The following is a 26,076-nucleotide window of genomic DNA, read 5'->3' as shown; positions in this document are numbered from 1 at the left end:
GACGAAACAAATAATTTTGACATTCAATCATTTTTCCTGTTTGTAATTGATCCACAATTCTATTTGTTTCTAAAACGTTTTTGGGCTTTCCTATACCAAAGCTAAAAACTAGAAAACACATATTTAGAAACTTAGATAACTTCTTTTTAACTGTTTGAAATATTCTCTTTAAATAAAAAGAAAAAAAGGATATGACAACATTCATAAAGCATAGCTATGAAAAGGTTGGACAAACAAACATTAACACTTGTAGATTGTCAGAACTGAATAAACAGAATATAAATGAATAAAAGTCAAAATAAAATTGTAAATAAATTTGTTGAAAAACTGTTTAAATACAGGATAATGTTTATGGACATTTTTAGGACTTGATTATAGAGATGCTTCGCTTGTAACATTATACTTTCTTTTCCTAGGAATCGGAATTCAGATCAATCAGATTAAAATATGACATACAAATTTGTTGTTAAAAAAGTTAAAATCAACATGTTTAAAATGTACGTATGTATATTCTGGTAACGATTATAGAGTTGCAACGCTATCTACATCGTACCTAACTATTACTGGAATCACCATCCAAAGTTTGAAATCAATAGGACAATTCTAACATGCCTAAATCAATAAAAAAAGCTATCTCTTACAGACGGTCGAACTATCCTAACTTTTAAAAAGCTTCGCATTTAAAAATTGCCGGTTTTATTTAGGACACCTTATCTAAATTTCCAGGACAAACGCAGGAGTCCCAAACGTCGAAGTGGACAAACGCAGGAGTGTTAAAATATTAATTTAATTAAGTATTTCTACACAGGTTAGGTTAGGAATATACAAATAAGCCCCCCGCAGGGGTTAGGCATTTAAAAACCTAAAATATGGTTTAAAATAGGTTAGTTTAGTCCACTCCGACGTTTGGGACTCCTTCGTTTGTCCTAGGACCAGTTTCTATATATGACCCAGAAGTAGTGAGACTCCAATCATGAAATACAGCCACATCGGTTCTTTCCGTAGCAGTTTCTTTAACTCATTCATGTGAGATTCTGAAAATATTAAAAGATTTGGATCATGTAAGAAGACAAAGTTTTTCCAAAAAAAGGGTAGAAATGAACTTAGCTGGATCTTTAAATGTGTAGCCGTTGCCGTAGCCGTGGCCGTACTCATAGCCGTAGCTGTCACCACTGCCAGTGCTGCCAATAAGACATTGATTTTTATATTGTCCCCTACAAGGTTAGTCAGGCAACATACTTATTACTTTTTTTCTTCATCCCGTGCCTGTACACCAATTTATACATTTTAATGCAAAACTAATAACATTATTATTAATAAAAACTCAATTTCAATGGTTTTGTAATAAAAATATCAACAGAAGCTGTCGTTGTGGCTATTCGTACTCATAGCCAATTTGATTTAAAGATTGTCATTAGGTTAGTGGCTGTATCTCTGGCAGCGGCGACGGCAACGGCTACACATTTAAAGATCCAGATCTTATTAAGATTTGACCTTAGTTGGGCTTGGTATGATCTAGAATAAATGTAATGGTGTCTTGGAATGATTTACAAATAACTTGACTCAATCTAGGGTCTATCTCTAATATTTCAAGTACTTTCGTTCAATTAGAGCTAAACTTTCAGAGCTTTTAGTCTTACAAAATGCAAAGTTCTTGAAATGATTAAGATAGACCCCAGGTTGTGTCAAGTTATTTGTATAGCATGTCATATGCTTCTATAGACACCTTAACATCGATTTTAGCTCTTACTTAGCCCAACTGAGATCAAATCATTAACTTCTGCTCTTTTTCTGAAAAATTACACTTTCTTTACATTACCCAAAGATTTATATCGAATAACCTTGCATTCTGTAATTAAATATCACATAGATTATAAATGATTACAGTACAAATTATAACTTATATAAACAAATAAATTATTAAGCAAATTAAATTTTACAATTTTACATTTTCTTGTATAACATGGTATTAGAGTAAAACACTATTGATATCAACCAATGGTTTCGGGAATATTACCACAGCCAAATAGCAGAAAAGAATTTGCTAGCAGATGAAAAGGTCATTAGAAAAGGGGGGAAGTAGTTATCTGTATATACATCTATACTTTAGATATGTTAACATTGCTATAAAGCACAAAATAAATTAAGATTAATCAGAAATGTTAAAAAAATATTTAATAGATAAAATTACAGAAAGATGAAAGGTACAGAAAACAGTATTTTGCATATTTTGAAAATATTCAACTTTAATATGTTTGAAAAAATGAACCTAAAATGAATTTAAAAAAACTTTATTAGATTTAAATTTCTCTGCCAATTTACTGTTACTTTTAAATATTCAAATTGTATAATTTAATATATCTATTTTTGATTTTTAATTTTTAACTCATTTTATAATTATCAATTTTATCTATGCTTATACAAGAAAAAATTTGTTTTGATTGTTGATAAGTCCAGCTTCCTCTAATTGTTGTCCTTCTCTTACATCTAGTGGACAAAAATATAGTTGTCACTAGGGTTGGGCCGGATATCCGGCCAACGTTCGATATCACGCAAATTATAGAATATCAGGTATTAAAAATCAGCCGGTTATCCGGTAACCGGATAGTTTTAATATCAGGTGTCCGGCAGGATATTGAAATGGCCGGATATCCGGCCAAACCCTGTTGTCACCCTGTTTATATTGCTTTGTCTGACTGTCCAATGATTAAGCTTTGCTTTAATGACTGTTGTCATCTCTCTTTAAAACTTACTAGCAACTGTGCCCTGTATTTGATGGGGTAGAGGAAATACTTTTAAAAGCCTAAAACCATCCCAAGGCTTACACCTAAAAATCAAATAGTCTAAAACTATTCCTGTGCCTATGCAAAGCTTCTCTTAAATGGAGATCCAAATCGGTTCAGTATTTATCAAAATATTATTTTAGAGACAAAAAAAGCCTCACTGCTATATATAGGGTCAAGCGGGGCATTAACCGGTAAGGGGCATTACCGGTAATTTTTTACCCACCTTCAGAAAATGACATTTTTCTCCATGTTCTAATCGACTGACAGAAAAAAACACAAAACCAAATTTGTTCCTTATTAAATTGCCTACAAAAAAGTATAAAATGAAATTTTTGTGAGATGAATTTTAAGGGTACTTCTTGGGTCTCAAAGTCGGACGAAATTTTTTTTTTTCAAAAATTTTTTCACCTAGGTGTATAAAGATCGACCTACACAAAAATTGGTAAGACCTAGAACTGATCCGTAAAAACCTTTTGAACTAAGAATTGCCCACTCTTTCTAAATCCGTTGAGAGCTTAAATGTAGAGTTAATATTTTTTTCAAAAATGACCAAAGTTCGCGCGGGGTATTTTTCGGTAACGTCGAAAAAAAAATTAAAATTCGATTTTTAAGATCAATTTTCAGGTTTTCTTTGGTAAAATCTAAAATTCAATATGGGCTTTTAAAGAATTAGGCCAAAAAGTGAATAGAGCAGGTTTTTTTATATAAAAAAAATTAAATTTTATTTTTTAAGAAAATTTTTGTTAAAAAAAAATCGAAATTTCTCGTCTTTTAAAAAAAATGATTTTTGACATAGAAGGAATAGTCCGATCTTTATGAAAATTTTTGTGGATAATCCCGATAACCTATACTAATTATGATTATTTATGTTTGACTGGCCGTTTGGCCGTTTTTCATCGATTTTTTTTAGGTTGAAAAGACGTTACCCACAATGCCCCACCGTGGGGCATTTATCGGTAATTTCTTTGAGTCCAATTATGACAAACTTCTAAAAGTCCTAGGATAACGTCCTATTAGGACCTGATAGTCCTTTCCGTAAGCTTTCTAATGGTCTTGGTCCCATTTTAAAATATTAATATTTACCCCATTTTTTTTTCAAAAAACCGAAAAAATTACCGGTAATGCCCCGCCTCACCCTATTAGGATATTATTAAGTAACAACTCACTTAATTTTGTCCTGAAAAAAGGCTGGAGAGAGAGATATATTAAATTTTAATATCTATGTAGTACCTACTGTCTTAAAAAATATATGTCTATTTAAAACTTTCAATTTAGATATTTTTTAACAGATTTACATCAAATTCTTTCAATGTCATTTCACATTCAGTGAAATATCCAATTTATGGATATTATCATCCTTGCTTTAAAGAATTTTGTCCATTGCCTAGAATTTGTTTGGGTGCAACAACATCTCCGCCAGCCAGAAATGCCCCCCATAACCTTTTTACATTTCAGAGTTAGCTCCTATTCTAAATAGAAATGAGTGCAATAGGTGGAAACACCGGAAAGTGTTATGTGTGACGACATAGAAATACGTCTAAAAAGGATTGATGAGAGGAGAAGTGGGAAAGGAAACCCCTTAAAACTAGACGGATAAATGACACATGACACTTTTCAGCGCTTCATCCAAGAAAGGAGAAGAGTGGAAGCGGCATTGCTGAAGCTAGTAAAAGTGGCTGACTCAGATTATGACGTAAAAAAATTAACCAATGAGAGGCCACTATAAGTTTTACCATTGGTCAATTACAGTGTATACTGGCCTCTCATTGGTTACTTTTTTTGGGCGTCATAATCTGAGTCATCCACTTTTACTAGCTTCGGCATTGCTGGTGTTATCTGAGTATACTAGGCTCTATCTAACACTCAGTGTACTTTGCGGAATCATCACTAAACCCCGTTAAACTGCTTATCTCTGCATCCCTATTTATACAACATACTAATTAATAAATTTAGCACAGTTGGCATTGCTGAAAGTTATATTAATATGTAAACAATATTTTTTTAGTGATTTTAGGTGCCCCGCATAGCTCATCAATAGAATGTTCGATTTTTATCTATTTGTAATTTAAAAATTAGTTGGTTTTTAAATAGAAAGGGATTAAATCAATTAATGGAATTAAATTGAAGTGCTTCATCCAAAAGTAAGGGAATTTTTGGTTTTAAAAAAGCGTGTTACCACCATCCTATATTTTGATAGAATGGGAATGCGGTATGAATGAATAGGGGAGGCACTACCTATCCTTTTTCATCCCATATTGATGACCTCTGTTCACGCCACTTTTATGATAAACATAATTTTGAGCTAACCCGAATGTTCCAAAGGATATGATGGTATGATTACACATTGCTAACAAATTTAAGTTCATTAAACAAGGATGGTAACGTTCATTAAAGTAGCAAAGCTTTAAAGCTTACTCGTTTTTATTATACGTGTAATCAAAAAGAGAAACAGAGAGAGAATAAATTAAATTTAGTAGGTAATACTTGGACCCAATAGACAGGAACACGTTAAAACGCCCACCAAGGATCGTGCAATGAAACGGTTGGTTGTTTGCAATAGTTGCAATGTTTTAACCTTCTTTGAAGGTTTGGCACTGCTTTGTTTTCAACCACCTGCTTTTAATCATGTATTAAAAATGACTTTAATACATGAATATTTTTCTATTCTGCTATAAAGAGGGTCTTGTTTTCGCATATTATCTGTAAAGTTGTATGTTAGCGTTTAGTTAAATGCGCTTATTTAAGACAAATTGTTCTAATTTTTAACCATTTCATTTATATACATTTGTCAAAAATAGGAACAGTGTGACTTAATAAGGGTATTTGGCTAAACTAAACTAAAGTATTTCAATATTAGGTAGGTACCTTTTTACATTATTAAATTAACCCCCCAAAAATTTTACCCCGGGGGTAAATTCCCTTCCCTTTCCCCAATCAAATTTTACCCCCGGGGTAAAAATGTTTATTTTGGTGGGGAATTTTACCCCCCCCAAAAAAACAAATTACCCCCCCCCCCTTAAAAAATTTTACTTCCCCCCCCAAAAAAATAAAAAGCTCCCCCTTGCCCCTTACCCCCTTATTTAATGAACATGCCTAGTATTGCTAGATCTTGACCAATATCGTCTGAAAAGGACCAGGGGTGGTCGAAATCCTAGAACATTATTTTTTTCAAATTAATTATACATCAGTTAATAAAATTGATAAAAACAGACCCATTATATCCTTATACTAAAGTAACAGGATGTCTGTGTGTTTGTCTGTGAGTTTGTACCGAAGGATCTCGCTTACCGCTGAACCGATCGGGTTCTCCTTAACAGGGTAGCTCCTCATAAGTCCCGGGAAGGTTTATAACTATTTTGGGGGAGGGTACCACCACCCTCTCAGGAGAAATCGCCCCTACAAAAAATTTCCCCTCTCGAAAAAGATACTTGAATGAAACATAAACCACTTATTTCTGTAATTAGATATTTTAAATAAAAAAAACAAGTGCCACTAGAGGCCTCTAGGGGCGTAACCGCTAGTTTTAAAAATATAGTAGTCAAAATCCTATTAACTTTTTAGGCTAACCTAGACTTAAAAATTCTGTAGCCCGTCCGTATGTAACAATTAGCTTTTTTTCGTTAATTTAGGCATGTTAGAATTGTCATTTTGATTTCACATTTTGCATGATGATTCCTGTAGTAGTCAGGTACGATTTAGAAAGCAAAGCAACTTTATAATCGTTACCAGAATGTCCGTACGTCCATATGAATGACTAGCTATTACTTAGGGTACCCTAACTTCTGAGCTAGCCTTCAGAAATTTAGCTTGGTTGTATTTTTACTTATTGTAGAAATGGCAGCAACCCATCCAGAGAGCACATAAGTTGATCAACTGAAAATTGATTACCCATTTGTTCCCTAATTTCCGAAGTTGTGCGACAGATAACCAAACTATTGCAAGAGCTATTTTTACTAAGAGTCAAAGAGAAAGGCGAAGTTTTGGAAAAGCGATTTATACATTATACATTTTTTGGAACTTTGAAGCTTTTTTTAGCTAGTTGTAGATATTGAGATAGGATGAGGGTGATACGTACAAAATCGGAAACTAAGATTCAGCTGACCCATAAGTTGCTTTGAAAATTTCCTTGGCTAAAACTGCATCATGTCCAAGAAAAAAAACATCTTTTCTATAATAAACAAAAATTCAACTATATTCCTTCTTAGGGTCCCAGGACAAACGCAGGAGTTCCAAACGTCAGAATAGACAAACACAGGAGTGAAAATTTAATCTAACCTAACCTATTTTAAACCATCTTTTAGGTTTTTTAAATGCCCAACCCTTGAAATACTTAATTAAATTAATATCTACACACTCTTGCGTTTGTCCACTCCGACGTTTGGGACTCCTGCGTTTGTCCTGGAACCCTTCTTAGCCCATCTTACTAAAGTAATAGAATGCTTGATTGTGTTGTTATTATGGGTTACCCCCCCCCCCCCACTTGGACGTCCCTGTGTGAGCTTCGTCATTATTCTTCCCATATTACCACTAAAGCAAGTTTAATGCTATTTTAATGTATATATAGTTAGATTTTCCTGTTAAAAAACATTCGTCTAGCCCAGGGTAGATCATCACTCACAACTAAATAGAATGTTTCAATCAATAGGATAATTCTAACATTATTTTATATTAAATGTAAAATATTAACTTTTTCTAAGCTGTATAAATTAACAACTGAAATAATTATAAAAAAAATCACGAAACCCTTGAAAGCTAAACAAAAGGAAAACCATATCGGTTCAGCAGTTAGTGGATCCTTCGGTACACACAGGCAGACAAACAGACAGAGATCATGTTACTTTATTATGAGGATAGGAAGTCTAAAATTGGTAAGACAATATGATATCGATAACATATTTTCTCGCATTCATTCGAATCCGGTGGATAGGAACCGGTTCTCATCCATACAAAAAAAACTATGTCTAGCATCGTATTATATCCAGCTTTCTACGAATATAAAAATGTACAATCATAAGATTAAAACCAGTTTTTTTAGCCCCGAGGTGCCGAATAATTGTACATTCTATATCCGCGGAAAGCCGTTTATAATACGATGCGAGAAATAACTATTCTCGTATTCATTCGAATCCGGTGGATAGGAACCGGTTCTCATCTATACGAAAAAACCATGTCTAGCATCGTATTATATCCAGTTTTCTACGAATATAAAAATGAACAATCAAAATATTCCAACCATTTTTTTTCAGCCGGTGCCTTCGGCACCTCAGGGCTAAAAAAATTAGCTTTAATCTTATAACAGTACAGTCTATATCCGCGGAAAGCCGTTTATAATACGATCCGAAAAATAACTATTCCAGTATGAATTCAAAACCAATTAATATCCGCTGGATTAGAACCGGTTCTCATACTGAAAAATTATGAAAATATCGTATTACAGACAATTTTCTACGAATATTTAAAAAAATCACAAGAATAATACCAGTTTTGTAAGGACGGGCATTAATTTTGATATCCGCGGAAAGCTGTCTGTGATATGATGCGATAAATAACTATTAAAATCTTACCTGCAAAAATAACCGAGTTGTTGTATCGTTTTTGGAAGAAGCTAGTTTTAATATTATATAGTGAATACCTTGTCAAAGAGAGTTGGGACAATGGGCTGTTTATTACACTAATTACTAAAGTTTTTTGATTCATTGGCTTAACATCTTTGGGGACTGTAATTTTAATTGGTTGTTTTATTAAGTTGAATGTTCAAACGTTTCAACCACTTATTTTAATCTACGGAATGGATTATTTAGTGTATCATCATTGGGGATGTACATTAATTTATTGACCATTGTCTTGTCTCTTTAGAACCCTGAATGCTACTCTATAAAATATTTTTTTTTATGTCGGAAAATCTTCTGAATTGGCATTTTAGTAGCAAAGCTATCCTATAATTCACTTTGTCTGTTTGTACGTATGACTAAAGGGGAAATCTAATTTTCTCGGCGGCTTTTGAAGATAAATTGCTATTTTTTTGCTACAGTAGAAAAAAATTTATTTTTTTGAAAGGTTTGGTGATTTTATACTAATAAATAATCACATATAATTTCTTTATTATGATGACTGCTCTACAATTCACTTTGTCCGATTGTCTATCTATGATTTTCTGTGTGTTTCGCTACTTTAGGATGTTGTCATCCTTGTTTGGTTGATAAATTAACTTTCTTGAATGTTATTCACTATATTCCTAAATGCCCGTAAATAATAATCTTCAGTTACTTGTTCAGTAAAATAAGTCTAGAAAATTTGGCTTGTGTTTTCTTAAAACTAGCGGCTGCGTGTGCCCCCACAAGAGGAGGGGAGGGGTTGATTTCGACTACCCATTTTTTTTAAATCTTACAATTAAAAAGTAAAATAAAAAAATTTAGTAGGGGTGATTTTTTTATGGGGCGATTTATCTTTGGAGGGTGGTGATACTCTCCCTCAAAAAGGTTATAACCTTCCTTGGACCTGTGAATAGCTAACCTGTAAAGGAGAATCATATAGGTTTAGCGGTTAGCTAGATCCTTCGGTACAAACAAACAGACAGACATACATCCTGTTACTTTATTATAAGGATATAAGAATTTATAATATAAAGTAGAACGATGTCTATTGTCTATCCGTCTTTCTGCGCGTCTGTAATATCTCTCTAACCACTGGATCGACTTGGTTCTTCTTTATATCGAAGCTTATTATAGGTCTAGGGAAGTTTTATTGGGGGTAGGGTACCTGTCAAGCAAAGCCACCTTAGAAAAAAATCCCTACCCCTACCCAAAAATATTTTTTCTTAACTAAGATTGAAAGTGGATGGTAGAATTAACCTCTAACCCCCCTTTATTAGTGGGATTTTTACCAGGGACCTTGATTTTTACAGACACGCATAAAGACATCCTGTTGCTAAAGTATGTTTTTATGATAATAAAACACAATAAATCCCTTTTCCAAATGTTCTGTGTAGTCCGTTCTCCTAACATTAACACAATTTATTTCAAAAGTATGTACTTAAATAATAAAAACAAGTATTATAACATAAAAGCTAATGTCTTAAATAAGGCGGTAGGACAAACGAACATTATAACACTTGTAGAGTGCCAGAATTTAAACCCGGAATATTAATTTATAAGTGTAAATAAATTGTATATAATTATAGGGTCAAATTGTTGCAAAATTGCTTAAATACAGAATATTGTTTAAGGACATTTTCTTATATTTTAAGTTCTTGATTTTTAGTCAATAAAAGCTCAATTTCGAAACGCGCCGTGTCGTAATAAATAAAACAAAAGATAAGATAAATTATTTATACGATAGGACGTATGCCCGGATTTAAACTAATGATATAGTATCTTTTATACTAAATTTTGTGTTTCCTGATATGTACTCCAACAAAAACTGGTGACTCACCATTGTAAAGCTCTTTCCAAACACAAAATCTTTAAAATCCTTATTTTGGACGATCATGTACATACTGCTGCTAGGTCAGAGGGAATGCAGACCAAACTTATTTTAATGCAGATTTTTATGGCGTTGCTACAAAAGACCTACTCCTACAAAGTCCTAAATTGCAAAAGACCTAACCTACAGAAGGCATAATGCTACAAAAGACCTAATTACAAAATTCCCAAATTACAAAAGACCTGATCCTACAAAAGGCCTGATGCTTCAAGAGACCTAATTGCAAAAACCTAATTACAAAATACCTACTCCTACAAAGTCCTAAATTACAAAAGACCTACTCATACAAAATTCCCAAATTAAAAAAGACCTAGATTACTAAATACCTAAACCTACCCAAGGCATAATGCTATAAAAGACCTAATTGCAAAAAATCTAATTACAAAAGACCTAATTACAAAATTCCTACTCCTACAAAAGACTTAAATTACAAAAGACCTAACCTACAAAAGGCCTAATGCTACAAAAGACCTAGTTACAAAGGATCTACTCCTACAAAAGACTTAAATTATAAAAAAAAATAACCCTACAAAAGACCTAATCCTAAAAGAGGTCTAATGTGTCTGTACGTTCATCCGTCCGATGACTATGACTAAGGTTGTGCAATCTAAGGATTAGTTTGCATGCACAGAGATTTTCCAGGGGGGCTGTGAACCTTGCCGCATACGCCACCAGAAGGGATGTTTAAGAATTTGTTGCCTTTATTAGTATAAGCTGCATGAAAAAGACGTTGATGTGCAAAAAACACAAATTTTCTGATTTTTTTTGTTTATTAAAAATCTAGCTTTTAAACATATGCAAAAACAGTGTATTTTTTTTCCTTTTTTGTAAGGCCACTTTTTAAAAAAGTTTAATAAACAAAATTCCTTTTAAATTTGAATATTTTTCTAAGTTCAGGCAGATACATGTGGAACAATTTAATTTCATTTGGGTAAGGTCCAACATCCATTAACCCTCCTTCACTGTTCTCTAGATAACAAGAACGATTAAGTGTAAAATAGTAGCGAAGAAAAATTAGAAAGTATAGAGAAAGAAAAAGTAATAAAGAAAAGAAAAAGAAGAAGCTTTAGAAAGTAAAAAGAAAGAAAAAGAAAGAAAAAGAAATAAAAGGAAAGAAAAAGAAAGAAAAAGAAAGAAAAGGAAAGAAAAAGAAAAAAAAAGAAAGAAAAAGAAAGAAAAAGAAAGAAAAAGAAAGAAAAAGAAAGAAAGGGAAAGAAATGAAAAGGACATATTTGACCTTGTTTTATCTTGATACTGCATTTGCAGAACTAGTTTTACCTACTAATTCATTTTCATTGTAGATGTACATATATTTATCATTTTTATACTGAGTTTGTTGCCAGGGTAGGGTCCACTCTGTCTGATTCAGAGGACATTTATGAGGCCTCCCTAAAAAAGATAAGTAAAAAGATCTATGTGTGTCTGTTTGTAACGTAGGATCTCACTAACTGCTGATACTTCCCCACCTCAAGTGCCACTAGAGACCTATAGGGGCGGAGCCGTTAGAATGTTGTTATGTCAATAATAATATATTGAGTTTTTTATTGAAATATTTTTAGGGGTGGATATTTATATTATTTTGAAAGCTTTTCTATAAATAGGGTATGTCCGTCCGTCTGTGCATTCCAGTTAGCTCTTTTCGTTAATTTAGGAAAGTTAGATTTCTATAGATTTCAAACTTTGCATGAGGATTCCTATAACAGTTAGAAAGTGCAGCAACCCTATAATCGTTACCAGAAAGTCCATTCAAATCATGCTGATTTTTTACTTTTTTGACAATAATTTTTTAACAATCATCCAATTTATCTGATTTTTTTTAAATAGTGATTCTTAGGATTAAAAATGTTATAATCGAAGTTTCACTCTAACATAGTCCTAAGAATCTAACTATGTCCTTTAACAGTATTCTGTAATTAAGCAGTTTTTTCCAATAAATTTACTTATATTTTTGTTTATACTTAAACTTCTTATTCTGCTTATTCAGTTCTGATATTCCATACGTGTTGATGTTCTTTTCATTCGCTTTTATGGATGTTGTCATTCTTGTTTAATATATTTTCAACAAGTATCTCTTCCCCTTAAGGATTTTGAAGAAGTTTTTCACGACCTATGCGCATTCAATCTATGTAATGTTTTGTCCTTCTGTTTGTAATGCAAGTAGATTAACTATCCAAACTATTAAAACTGTTTACCTATAAGATCATGGCACCCTGAAAACAATTCTAATACCCTTAATCAATGTTTTGTATCTTAAACTAGCTGCCTACCCTATTTTTAAAAATGCCAAGACTTTAATTTAGAAATTAAATAGTATAAAACAGAGAAGTGCACAGCGTTTTTATGGAGGGGAGGGGGGGGGGGGATTTCTTGAGGGGTCAAAAAAAAGTTAAAAATTGGATCTCTGAATTTAAATTTAAGGGTGCTGTAACGCTTCATTTAAATGGAGATCCCAATCGGACAAACAAACAAAAAAACTGGGTATAATCCCTTTCGTGCCAACGCCTTTTAAGGGACGATTCGTCGTATTTTCACAGTAGCTTTTTATAGGTTATTTTAGTTTTTGGTTAGGTGATTGCCCCGCAGGTTTAGGCAATTGGCCCTGCAGGGTTAGAGCCCCCCGCAGAGGCTAAAAACATGAAAAAAGCTACTGTAAAAATACGACGAGGCGTTGCCATGAAAGGAACTAAACCGAAAAAACATAACTACTTATTACATTAGAATTGGAATCATTTAAAATTTTGTCAAAAAGTAGCGCATCTTTAAAAAATTGAGGTTTTCAGAAGAGCAATGATTTTGGATATAAAACATTTAATTGCCTAGTTTTGTTGTCAATAACTGTATCAAAATAATATCTCAACATAGTATCCTAAAATAAGTTAATAAAAACATAAAAATGATATACATAAGTAGCAAATGTTTTGATATTAAAGGGTGTGCAAAAATATGCGCAGATTTTTAAAATTCAAATTGCACGGCTTGTGTTTAAAGTAGAATAAATTTTGCATACTGTTGGAACAGCTATAAACTCTAGTTTTTGGAAATATAATAACCATTACTGTGCTGCGCATAGATTACGATCTACACACTGTTCCTACAGACTTAAAACTTGCCTTGCAAGTAAATCATTAAAGATTCTAAGCCGCGCAATTAGATTTTTAAAATACACATTTTTGTGCACACCCTTTAGTTATACCTGTTTTAACAATAGGATAGGTTGATATCCATACATTTCAGACAGAGCGTACATTGTAGCAAAAGAAGATAACTAAAATATAATTTTAGAATAGGTAATTACTTTTTTATTTAAGCTTCATTTGTTGTTATTTATACATTATAAAAGTTTGTTTGAAAAATTAACGAAAAGAATAATTATATTTTGTAGTTTGTAAATTAGATTTGTACCAAAAGATTTAAAAAAACTTTTTAACCTTTAATTTCACACTAGTAGGGGGACAATTTTGTATAGTCATTGAGAATATATATTGATTTTTCACCCATTATCTTAACCCTAAAATTCCAGATAATACTAAAATAAGGGTGGAAAGGGAGGGTGGGAGGTCTCGATAGGCAATTTAAGGGAATTTACCTGATTACCAAGTCTACCACGTCCAAAGCTGCAGAGTAAAGATCTGACCAAGGCAAAAGTTTTATTGTAAAAATAAAAAAAAACTGGGGGGAAGGGTGCTAAGTGCCGTATATTCGTAAACTGTAAGCAAAATGGAATAAATATTGAACTAGAATTTTAAAACTTGGAACATACGCCTAGTCCGGTGCCACATCTAAATGAAAAAAATCTAAAATTTTATTTTTAGGTTAAACTGTTTTTAACCCTTACAGCTCGGGCCCCAATTCCCACCTTAATAGATCGGGGGGGGGGGGGGCTCCAAGAGCCCCCCCCTCTATCTCGGCTCCTGTTACAGATAAAGACGTAAAATTTTTTTCTGGTGGTTCATATGTATTTTTAGAGAAAATTACTTCTTCTAGTCATAGCAGCCAGGCCGCTCCTTAGCCGCTTTTTAGCGGCCAGCCGCTAAATTTTAAAACAGCTGTAGAGCGGCCAATTTTGCAGCTAGGATGACCAAATTTTAGGACGAACTTTTATTTTTCATAACAAAAAAATTACTTTTTCTGATCATCGCCAAAAAACGGCAAATAACGGAAACCGCCATTTTCGGCGGTTACGGCGGTAAAACGGCGGTTGGCGGCGCCGATTAATATTTTTATCTGTTTGATGTTGCTCAAGGATTTACCAAAAAAAATTATAGGACTCTAGTTGTAATAGAAGCCACGATATTCATGATATATGTCTGTAGTAAAAGCCGGACAAAAATCGGTCATAAAGTCGGTCAGGGAGCGGTCAAACGGTCATAACACATTTTTTCTCAGAAGGCCATTGATATCTAAGTATTCACCAAAAAAAATTTAAGTTTCTCCTTATACACAAAAGTCATTAATGTAGAAATTAAAATATTTTTAGAATTTTTTTCTAATTTTGGTGCTACCCAACCGACTTTGACCGGACACCACGACCGACACAGACCAGATATCCTAATAAAATCAACTCTTGCCGACGTATAATTACTAAACTTAAAAAGTCATGAAGTCACAGCACTCCATCTTACCTACAAAAAAAATGAGATTGAAAAAACTAGAGGGGGGGGCTCTTGGAGCCCCCCCCCCCCCCCGATCTGTAAGGGTTAAACTATTTTTGAATGGGGGGTCAAAAATATACTAGGACACCTATAGAATCAGACTGCAGATCCCAAATTTGAATTAAGTCCCCAATAAACTTTTTTTGGGGGATTTAAAAATTAATTTTTACTGTTGCTCTGGTCATTTTTACCAGATCAAAAGGTCTTTTTTTACTATGTGTAATATTGTAACTTAGTGAACAATTTTATATAATTCACTTTATACTGATACAATAAAAAAAAACATTACTCTGTTCAATGGAAATATTTTTTTTCTAAAACAATAAATTTAATTGAAAAATCTGACATAATACAATAAAAAACATAATGCTGAATTTAAACCAATAAAAAATCTTCTTTCATTTCAATTCTTTATAATTTCCGAAAGATTGTTTTCACAAAGTGACTTATTTCAAACGTAGTTAAATAATTTTATTTAATAAAAATGAAAAGAATTAAAACCCTAGAGTAGAAATCAACCTTATTCGACATTCACTCAAAGCCCCAAAAATAATGGACTTAAAAGTGTATTAAACTGTATATAAGACATTTGCGAATATATTGGTACCATTAATTTGCCTCTGAGATAAAAAAAAGTATGTTTTTTTGATATTTTTCTCTTGCAACAAATCAAATTTCAAAATTGAGTCACCAAAAATGTTAAACTAATTTTTGCTCTAAAACAATCATTTTTTGGAGTTAGAAAGTGCTTAATACCTCATTTTAATCGCCTGGCATTGCTTTATAATGTACAGGTAATTACTTGGTTGTTTTTAGAACAGTTGACTAAAAAATCGAGGTTTTGTGATTAACCCACTTTTGTTGTTACTCCATAAATGATATTTTTTTTTCCAAAATTTTTGGCCGTAAAGAAGCTTTATATATCCATATAACATCCACCAAAATTTGACTTTTGATATTTTATTTATAACATCACCAGAAGGAATTGAATTTTGGAAAAAAAATATCAATTTATATTTTGCACTGCTATGCATTGTTTTCGTTCTTGTTTCTAAAAAATATTTATATAATTAAAAAGAGAATTATTTAACGCTTCTATAGGTATGTTTATCATTTTTCTAGCTTAAATATAACTATAATTTCAGCATTTTTAAACATGATCATATTCAAGTTATTTTAACAACTATTAAAACAATTTTTACCATGCAAAACAAGGTGTTATAAAGTGTAGGATCCCTCACAATATCTATCTGCTAATATGCTAATAAAGAGTATGTTATAAGAGTGATCTTTTATTCAAAGCTATAAAAGTGTTTAGAGTATATGCTATTAGATAATTCCAAGAGTCAAGGATATTAGATGTAACTTAAATTCCTAGCTATCAGAGTATAATATAAGAGTATTTGTTGCAAAACTACTTAAAAACAGAATACTGTTTAAGGGCATACTTATATTTGTAAGTAACAATTCTGGTAACAATTATAGAGTTGCAATGGTTTCTCCTAACTTTGAGTTTAAAATCAAAAGAGCAATTCTATCAGTAAGAGTTATCTGTTTTGATTGTACAGAAGGTCAGACCCTTATAATAATTCAAACCTTTGCTTTAAAAATTATACTTGTATTTTTCTAACTTCTAAAGGAAAGCAAACCATTTCATTTTTTTCTGAAAAAAGTTATATAATGAATTTTAAAATTTTATTATCTTTTGAATATTCTTTAACATGCATAACATTTAGATCAGTTTTATCAGGCATAAAACAATGGTATTTCTGAGTATTCTCTATGGCCTTAGCTGCCTGACCCCTTGGGAATAAAAACAGTTTAGTATTGGCAACTTGTTCACTATTTATATACAAAAATTTAATGTTTTAAATTGCTGTTACCCCATAGTCATAGAGTTGTTTGGGAGTTAAAATTTGATTGTCAGCTGATTGGCGGAGTGAATAGTTGGCAACTTGTCTTTTCACAACACCCCCTAGCCCATCACACTCGGATTTTCCATGCGAAGTGGCAAAAAAATGCCACTCTGCAGGAAATCCATTATCCTTTTCGTGGAGAGCCAGATTCAGAAAATTGTATCTGTTAAATGTTTAACAAAATATCATTTTTAGAAAATATTATGTATCTTATTAACCATATAATAAAATTTAGATAAAGCTAATCATTATTTTATGTTCTTCTAGCTTCAAAAATAAGAAAAATACAGATGTTTTTAAAATCTTTAAGTAAACAAGGCTCTAAAAAGGTTGTTAAATAAAAGAGTAAGGGAAGTGAAAAGATTACTATTACTCACTTAAAGTCCGAAATTCATTATCAAACCAGGGACATGCACAAAATTTTTAAGTCCTTTAGCTCTAATGGGGGCTGAGATAATAGGAGGGATAGATCTTAATGAAATTTTAATACGTTATGTACACATGTAAGAAAGATTATGTTTAAAATTTGAAGTCTATAAGTCAAAAATTGCAGCCACAGAAACCTTTTAAATATTTCTGGAGACCTGAAGGATCAGGTCCTGTAACCTGAAATTTACTTGAATACCTGTATTTAATATGAGGATGTACTACTACAGTATATTTTAGAATTTTGGTAAGATAATATGCTTTGTTTAAGTCAAAAAATATTTTTGCTCTTTACCTGGATATTTATGAAAAAATTTTGTTGCACACCAAAGTTGACCCAATTTCTAGGATCAATGAACTTAAAACATAATACTATAATAATATCATGATATTTTTATATGTTCCAGTTCTTGTATTGTCCTCCACAGCCATCACTAAAGTAAATAACTCTTCCTATTCTACTATCTACTTCCTCTTTGATGGCTCCTAGCAATGATTGGATAATAGCATATACTCTAAACACTTTTATAGCTTTGAATAAAAGATCACTCTTATAACATACTCTTTATTAGCATTACATGTGTAATGCATTATATACAGACAGATAGATATTGTGAGGGATCCTACACTTTATAACACCTTGTTTTGCATGGTAAAAATTGTTTTAATAGTTGTTAAAATAACTTGAATATGATCATGTTTAAAAATGCTGAAATTATAGTTATATTTAAGCTAGAAAAATGATAAACATACCTATAGAAGCGTTAAATAATTCTCTTTTTAATTATATAAATATTTTTTAGAAACAAGAACGAGAACAATGCATAGCAGTGCAAAATATAAATTGATATTTTTTTTCCAAAATTCAATTCCTTCTGGTGATGTTACAAATAAAATATCAAAAGTCAAATTTTGGTGGATGTTATATGGATATATAAAGCTTCTTTACGGCCAAAAATTTTGGAAAAAAAAATATCATTTATGGAGTAACAACAAAAGTGGGTTAATCACAAAACCTCGATTTTTTAGTCAACTGTTCTAAAAACAACCAAGTAATTACCTGTACATTATAAAGCAATGCCAGGCGATTAAAATGAGGTATTAAGCACTTTCTAACTCCAAAAAATGATTGTTTTAGAGCAAAAATTAGTTTAACATTTTTGGTGACTCAATTTTGAAATTTGATTTGTTGCAAGAGAAAAATATCAAAAAAACATACTTTTTTTATCTCAAAGGCAAATTAATGGTACCAATATATTCGCAAATGTCTTATATACAGTTTGATACACTTTTAAGTCCATTATTTTTGGGGCTTTGAGTGAATGTCGAATAAGGTTGATTTCTACTCCCTACTCATAAAAGATACATACTTTTTAAAAATATTTAAAAAAATATGTTTGAATAATTTATTTTATATCATATTTGTATATGTGACAAAAATAAATTTGTTGTATTGCATAAACATTTGTTGTCATCTTAATTTATTTAACCCTTTACAGCCAATTTTTATGTGTTTTAATGTATAATAGACATGAAACATTTTTATTTTAATTCATTGATATAATGTAAAGAATTAATTTTTAATTAGTATTGATAGATAAAATCAAAAGACCTAACTTTACTGTGTACTAGCATACAATATTTACGAAGCAAGACACTCTAAAAGCTGAGTATTTTACCTACAAAGGGAAGAAATATCACGATTCAGTAAAAATTATTTAATCCATAGTAAAAAATAAACTTTAAAATCCTAATAAAAATTGATGTGGGCAATTGTTTTAATTTTTGGCTTTGCAGTATGATTCTACAGGTGTCAAAGTATATTTTTAATATACCTTTCAAAAATAGTTTAAAAACAGTTTAAGGTAGATAAAAAAAAACTCCTTTTTCTGGTCTATTTTGATGTAGAAACTTACTTTTAATTGTTTTTTCATAGGTTTTTTTCTGAATACACTGTGTTTATTCATAAGGACATTATTTGAAATAAATGTAGTTTTAATAATACTATGTAAATTGAATCTTTTATTTAGAGTATTTATTTAATAATTAATTTTCAAAGTTAAGCATTACTTAATCACATAGTTACAGTAAGGAAACCAAATCTTTTTAAAACACTTTAAGTGTGTTGAAAAATAATAATTAGAATAATTTGATATTTTGTTTAAAATTAAACTTTTTTGGTTCCTTTGATTCTGTGGAAGATAGATAAATTGTTTGATTTTATAATCCATTAGAATTAATATCCCTTTTGTCACAAAATAGAAACTATCATCAATAAACACTTTTCTCGTATTCATTCGAATCCGGTGGATAGGAACCGGTTCTCATCCATACGAAAAAACTATGTCTAGCATCGTATTATATCCAGTTTTCTACGAATATAGAAATGTACAATCATAAGATTAAAACCAGTTTTTTTAGCCCGTGCCTTCGGCATCTCGGGGCTAAAAAAACTAGTTTTAATCTTATAATTGTACATTCTATATCCGCGGAAAGCCGTTTATAATACGATGAAAGAAATAACTATTCTCGTATTCATTCGAATCCGGTGGATAGGAACCGGTTCTCATCCATACGAAAAAACTATGTCTAGCATCGTATTATAAACCGCTTTCTACGAATATAAAGATGTACAATCATAAGATTAAAACCAGTTTTTTTCGCCCGTGCCTTCGGCACCTCGGGGCTAAAAAACTGGTTTTAATCTCATAATTGTACATTCTATATCCGCGGAAAGCTGTTTATAATACGATGTGAGAAATAAATATTAACAGTAATAAATCTATCTCAACCATAGCATTTAAAAATTAGTAACTACTGCTGCTTCATAACGAAATATATTTCAAAGAAAAAATCTTCATTGTCAATCGCATCTCTTGTACACTGCATGATAGACTCGAAATAAAGTATTACCAAACTTTACCAATAAACTGTAAACAAATATGATAAATATACAAGCAAAATAACAAGTTAATGTTGAGATTCAATTCCTTCTCGTTCCTTCTTAAGCATAAAATGAATTTGAAAATTTTTAACATAAACTTTAATATCCTTATCAGGATGTTGATTTTATATGTCGTCTTTATGACAGGTGAAGATGTTATGAATATATTTCTTAAATTATGTATATAAAAAAATATTGTACGGTAATATCAAATTAAATTAAAAATAATTTATTATTTTTTGTTTTTTTTGTACCAGAATCATCCCTGCAATGAAAGAAGAAAAAAAATTGTTTTGTTTTACATAGCAGACTAAATGTATTATGATAACATAAAACGTCTCTTTGTGAGTTCATATTTATAATATTGATTTTTATAAATGAATTAATGAAAAAATATTTGTTTGAAATTTGACTAAATGTCATATTGTATAATTTACTTAATTCTTAACAGTCGGGCCCCTTGCCGCATCTTTATCGGTCGGGGGTGAGGTGGTGGTGTTCGACGCCCCCTCCCCTATTATCTGAGCCACTATTAGAGCTAGAGGTCTTAAAATTTCTGTGTATGTCCCCTGTTTGATAATAAATTTCCGACTATAAGTGAGTCAAAGTAAATTTTCGCTTTCCTCATTCTTTTTTTTTAACAACCTTTGTTTTTAGGTCCTTTTTTACTTAAATATTACTAACGGCTGCCTTTATTTTATTTTTTATTAATATTTTATTTTCTAATGAGAGCTACAATTGAATTTTCATCAGAGCATATTTAAATAAATTTGTATCTACAAATAACTTTCTTCTTTAATTACAGGCTGGCCACAAACATACTATTTCCACTATTTTTGCATACTATGCAAACTATTCCAAAAAAATATGCTATTTCCACTAAAGTCCAAAATTGCATACTATTTCCACTATTTCTTTGGATTTCAGATAAATCTTCACTTTTTAGGTAACTAAAACAAACTGATTTTTTTGATCATGAAAAGAAAGCCAAGTAGCAGGTTTCATCGCATTTTCACAGTATCTTTTCTCCTATTTCTAGTCCCTGCGGGGGGCTCTAACCCTGCGGGGCAATCATTAACACTTACCTAACCTAAATGCCTATCTATGCTACTGTGAAAATGCGGCAAACTCGCTACTTTGTTTTCAATTTTTTTTTAGAAATGTTTCCAGAAGAAAGTAGTCTTTCAGTTCAGATTGTTGTACCTTTATTGAAAGTTATTGGTATTTCTACATTCAATGTAAAGATTTCTCCTTTTAAATTTTAATATCATTGAGGAGTACTTTTATTATTAAATGATCCTACAGGTTACTGAGGTTTATGATTAACTCCTAACAAACTAATATAAATATAATGTGTTTCTCTATGTCATTAGAAAGATCCTCTCATTTTGTTGTAAAATATTTATTATTTGAACTTTTATTATTATTATTTATTAAACCATTTAGGAGGGGATATTTACCCCCCCCCCCCCAAATAAAAAATCTCTAATAAAAAAACTTTTGGCGCTCTTCGCGCGCATTTTTAATACTATATATTTAACAAAATTTAAATTACCCCCCCCAAAAATTTTACCCCGGGGGTAAATTTTGGGAGGGGTAAACTAAATTTACCCCTGCCAACAGATTTCAGAGGGGGTAATTACCCCCCCTAAGCAAATTTTACCCCGGGGTAAAAATTTTGGGGGGGGTAAAAAAAATTTGCGGCGCGCTTCGCGCGCCATTTTACCCCCCTCTTAAAAAATTTTTAACCCCCCCAAAATAAAAAGCTTGGACGCCCCTGTCAGAAACTTTACCTTTATTTATCATTATATTTGAACTTTCAATTTTTTTATATAATATTTCTTTTTAAAATCACGATATGAATTATGACACTGTGCACAACAAAATTATTTTACTTGTCCAAAATTTTTAATAGTCAATAAACAACTTATTTTTTTACTAATTCTTAGCTCATTTTTTTTATTTTTTTTCAGAATAGAATGTTGGTGTTTGTTACTATGTTTTTCAATCTAATAAGACAAGAAAGTAATGATTTCCTGATAGCTAACCAACATTTTAAGGCCCTATAGTGTTTTAAATGCTTGCTATTTCATACTATTTTGTTTAAAATGCATACTATTTCATACTATTTTTAAAAATTTACATACTATTGCATACTATTTTTTAAAATTTTACATACTATTGCATACTATTTACTTTTTTTTGCATACTGTTTTTTACTATTTTGAAAAAAAGTCTGTGGCCACCCTGTAATTATAGTTAAGTAGTTAAGTGCTGCTACTCTATAATTACAATCTTCTTTAAAAGGACTGTTAATGTTTATGATAATTCATATTAGATTTCAGCAATGTGAAGCTGCTTTGTTTAGGAGTGAGGGGGTGTTTGAGCTAATACTATTCAGAATCAAATCTTTAGTGGTGAAGCTACTCTATAATTCACTTTTTCTGTGTGTTAGTTAGTCCGTAACACTAAGGGGAAAATGTAATTTTCTTAGGTCTTATTGGAGACAGCTGAAATATTCAGTGAAGATTCTTTTGACATTTATTCTTTACAATGCCTTTTTGTCTGTCTGTTGGTCATGCTTCAAAAGACATATTACATATTCTCTCCTCTAATTTGTATTTGTTAAGAAAACTTAACATCTGCTCTCACTTTGTGCATTTGACCATTACAAGATTTTTTGTGCTTTGCTACTAATGGTTGTTGTCTTAAATGTTTTATTTTGACAATGATCAAAGTATAACCCAATAAATTTTAGCATGTTAGTTTGTTTTGAAATTTTTGCAAGGGGGTACTTTCATGAATAAAAATATATCACAAATTCAGTTTGTCAAAAATATTAATAAGAAGAATGTTCATAAAAAAATAATACTAAAATTTTTGTTCTGATCCCACAATATAAGTTTCAGGTTAGTGTGAAACTGCATTTTGATACTCCGTGCATCATTTTACCCACAAACCTGTCGCATAACTCTTTTTTTAATTTGAATCCCAAAAAAGCTTGGGTGTCTTTGATTTTTATCCTTATATAACAGTAACATGATGTCTATTTATCTATTTGTCTCAAAGGATCTCGCTAACTGCTAGACAGATATGGTTTTTCTTTACATTAAAGCTTTTTATACATTTGTCCTGGCCATGTTTATAACTATTTTGGGAAAGGGTACCTCCACAATATAAAAATTGCTCCTAACAAAAAATAACCCTCTAAAATTTTTGAAAAACTATGATCTTAAGTGTAGTTGCGACTCTCCACCCCCCCCCCCTCCCTCCCCTTCCTATCCCAAGTGTCCCTAGAGGATTTAAGGGTACGTAGCCGCTAGTCCTTATATGGAAATAACGGGATGTATGTATATCTGTCTCTAGCAAAGGAACTCGTTATCCGCTGAACAGATGTGGTCCTTGTTTTTTTTTGTAAAACTTAAATTAAAAAATAGAGGGGATTAAATTCTAGTGCCCATAATGATTGCTGGGGGCGTAGCGTTTTTAGCATGGCAAGCATCGTTTTAGAATTAAAAAGAAAATAAATGTTTCAGTTAATAACAACCCAACAAATAATGTCTATAGCAATTTGATCAGCTGATTGGTTTTAATACTAGATGTTTTTTTAAGTAGCGCAGCTACTCTAAATCTAGGAAATAAATCTAATTTTGCTTAGAACTTACTTTTAGGTGTTTTAAACGTTGTAAATTGAAGATTTTATTTTGATAGTTAACATTTTACAACAATACCCTCTATAAACTGTGAGGAAGTTTGATAAAATTACGTTTATTTTGCAAGCTTTTTTGAAAATACTTCATTATTTTTATAATTCTGACAAAATAGAATTTCTGTTTAAGTAAATAACATGGCCACAAAAAGGTTTAAGCAGTTATTGAAATATTTTATTACCATTCTTGCTAATTAAATAGTCGTTAACTATGTTTAATTTGCATTTTTTTAAAAGACAAGAAAAATATTCTACTTAAATGCTACTTTTATGAAGTTATCTTAAACCTTTTCCAAAAGTTTGTTTTATAAAAATATTTTATTTTCCATTGATTTTATTGATTATATAGGTTAAAAATATCAAAAGTATTTTTTAAAGGCTATAGATTAATTTTGATTAATTCCGATTTTTAATTTTTTTAATTTTTTTCAAATCTGAAAGAATATGCCTGTCTTTTTAAAGAATAGATTATATAAAAAAACTAAATTAAACATATTCAGGCTATCAAAAAGTTAAAAATATTTTTTTTTTACTATTAAATCGCTAATTTTTAAAATCATTAGATTTTAAGCTTATTTTGCATGGAAACACACTTTTTCAGTCATTTCTTCTCAACAATGGATCTTAAATGATTATTACTGAAAACTTTTATGAAAATGTTATTAACCAAAACTTCAAATAAAGGAAATAATTGCCGTTTGCGAAAATGTGTGCAAAAAGTTGCCAATATCTCGTTAGAAGGGACTTAATGGATTTTAATTTTTATTGCTTACGACTTAGTGGACTATAAACTATTAGAAAAGTATCACTTCAAGGTGGAATTTTAAGGGTCAACTTTTTTTCTTTTAAAATTCGCAGTGTGTAGAAGTGGATCAAGCCATATTAGCTTGGTCGTTTATCATTAAAGTTTTAAAATTGATAACTATTATAAATTAATTAAGTGTAATTTTCATTAGATCTGCGTTGCCCTAACCCTATGGGGCTACCCAGTGATCAATATAACCTAACCTAAGCTGAATAAAGTATTAAACAAACAAATGCAAAACTATTTTGTATGAAAACGCCTTTTTATATTTTAAAGTTTAAAAAATTTGATAGTTTCTATTCTGTTCCTAAACTAACTATAGTCAGAAATACATACAACTGAAAAAAAGAGTCAATATTAAAAGCTCATAATTAGGGTCGTTTGGTCCGTCCGTCCGTAACGGTTAGCTCAAAAGAAGATAAAGTATAGAATAAATTTTTTCCCATCCGAAAATCAATGTTTACACTACTGTGCGATAAAAATATATTTTTAGTATTTGTTTTTAAGTTTCTATTAATCATTAGCTATAATCCTTACTATCTTTTTTACGTGTTCTAACCGTATTATACATTGTAAATCTTACTCTTATCTTCATATGAACAGGCACTCTTCGAAAATTCAGCCGCATTTTTTATCTACAAATTTGTATCTGGGTTTAGTGCCTTAGTAAATGGGGATAGATGACGCCGCTTTTGGCCTATCTATTCTATTGGCGGCATAGTAGAGGGAAAGAGAAAAGAAGGGGTAAAGAAACCCCCTAGAAAACAGATGGGATATAGGGTATTTGCTGACGTCAACAGAATAGTCCAAAAACAGTGACATCTACCCCATTTTGCTAGGGTATTGTCGACAGCTACAAAAATCTAAAAAAAATTGAATTTACTATTTCTTAACTACTAATATATGAAACAATAATGGTTATGTTTTAACAAGGATAAGTAGGCCAAAATAAGCAATTAACTTGATAGCAAAAATTTTGTATAAAGCCATCAGCATCTCGGAGCTAAGAAAACTGGTTTTAATTTTATAATTGTACATTTTTATATCCGCGGAAATCTGTTTATAATACGATGCGATGAATAACTAATACAGTTTGCACCATTACTGCGAAACTGTTATCTGGATAAAACATAAGACTATACTGTTCTAAGAAGCACAGGAAAACAACGTTCTAACATTTCAACCAATAAATCTTGACAGCTGGGGCTAAGAAGCAACATCTGCCATAGCTGCAGCCGCCTAAATATGACAGCTGTCATATTGGAACAATATTCATTTTATGTATACTTAAAAGACAACGTTCAAGTGCCTCCTATACATTTTATCTCCCCCTCCCTAACCCAAAAAATCTTGCAA

The 26,076-nt window shown here is 31.2% G+C and overlaps 1 protein-coding gene and 1 long non-coding RNA gene across 2 annotated transcripts in view; one reads left to right on the top strand and one right to left on the bottom strand.

Annotated features, from left to right (window-relative positions):
• Positions 1-13,029: 13,029 nt before the first annotated feature.
• LOC145306218 (uncharacterized) lies at positions 13,030-13,912 on the bottom strand. The gene is made up of 3 exons (XR_013874927.1): positions 13,855-13,912; positions 13,462-13,533; positions 13,030-13,134 (listed from the first exon to the last, which is right to left on the bottom strand). It is a non-coding gene; the product is annotated as an uncharacterized LOC145306218 (long non-coding RNA).
• Positions 13,913-14,850: 938 nt separating this feature from the next.
• LOC145306408 (uncharacterized) overlaps positions 14,851-26,076 on the top strand; it is a 458,128-nt gene continuing 446,902 nt past the window's right edge. Inside the window, exon 1 of the mRNA XM_080148502.1 lies at positions 14,851-14,886. Within this exon, the coding sequence (XP_080004628.1) occupies positions 14,866-14,886 (21 nt within the window). The 5' untranslated portion in view covers positions 14,851-14,865. The remainder of the gene's footprint in view (positions 14,887-26,076) is intronic.

The sequence above is a fragment of the Acartia tonsa genome, chromosome 14 (assembly GCF_053477335.1).
Source record: "Acartia tonsa isolate MP-2025a chromosome 14, ASM5347733v1, whole genome shotgun sequence".
NCBI classification, from domain to species: Eukaryota; Metazoa; Arthropoda; class Copepoda; order Calanoida; family Acartiidae; genus Acartia; species Acartia tonsa.
This window is presented reverse-complemented; position numbering and strand designations above follow the sequence as displayed.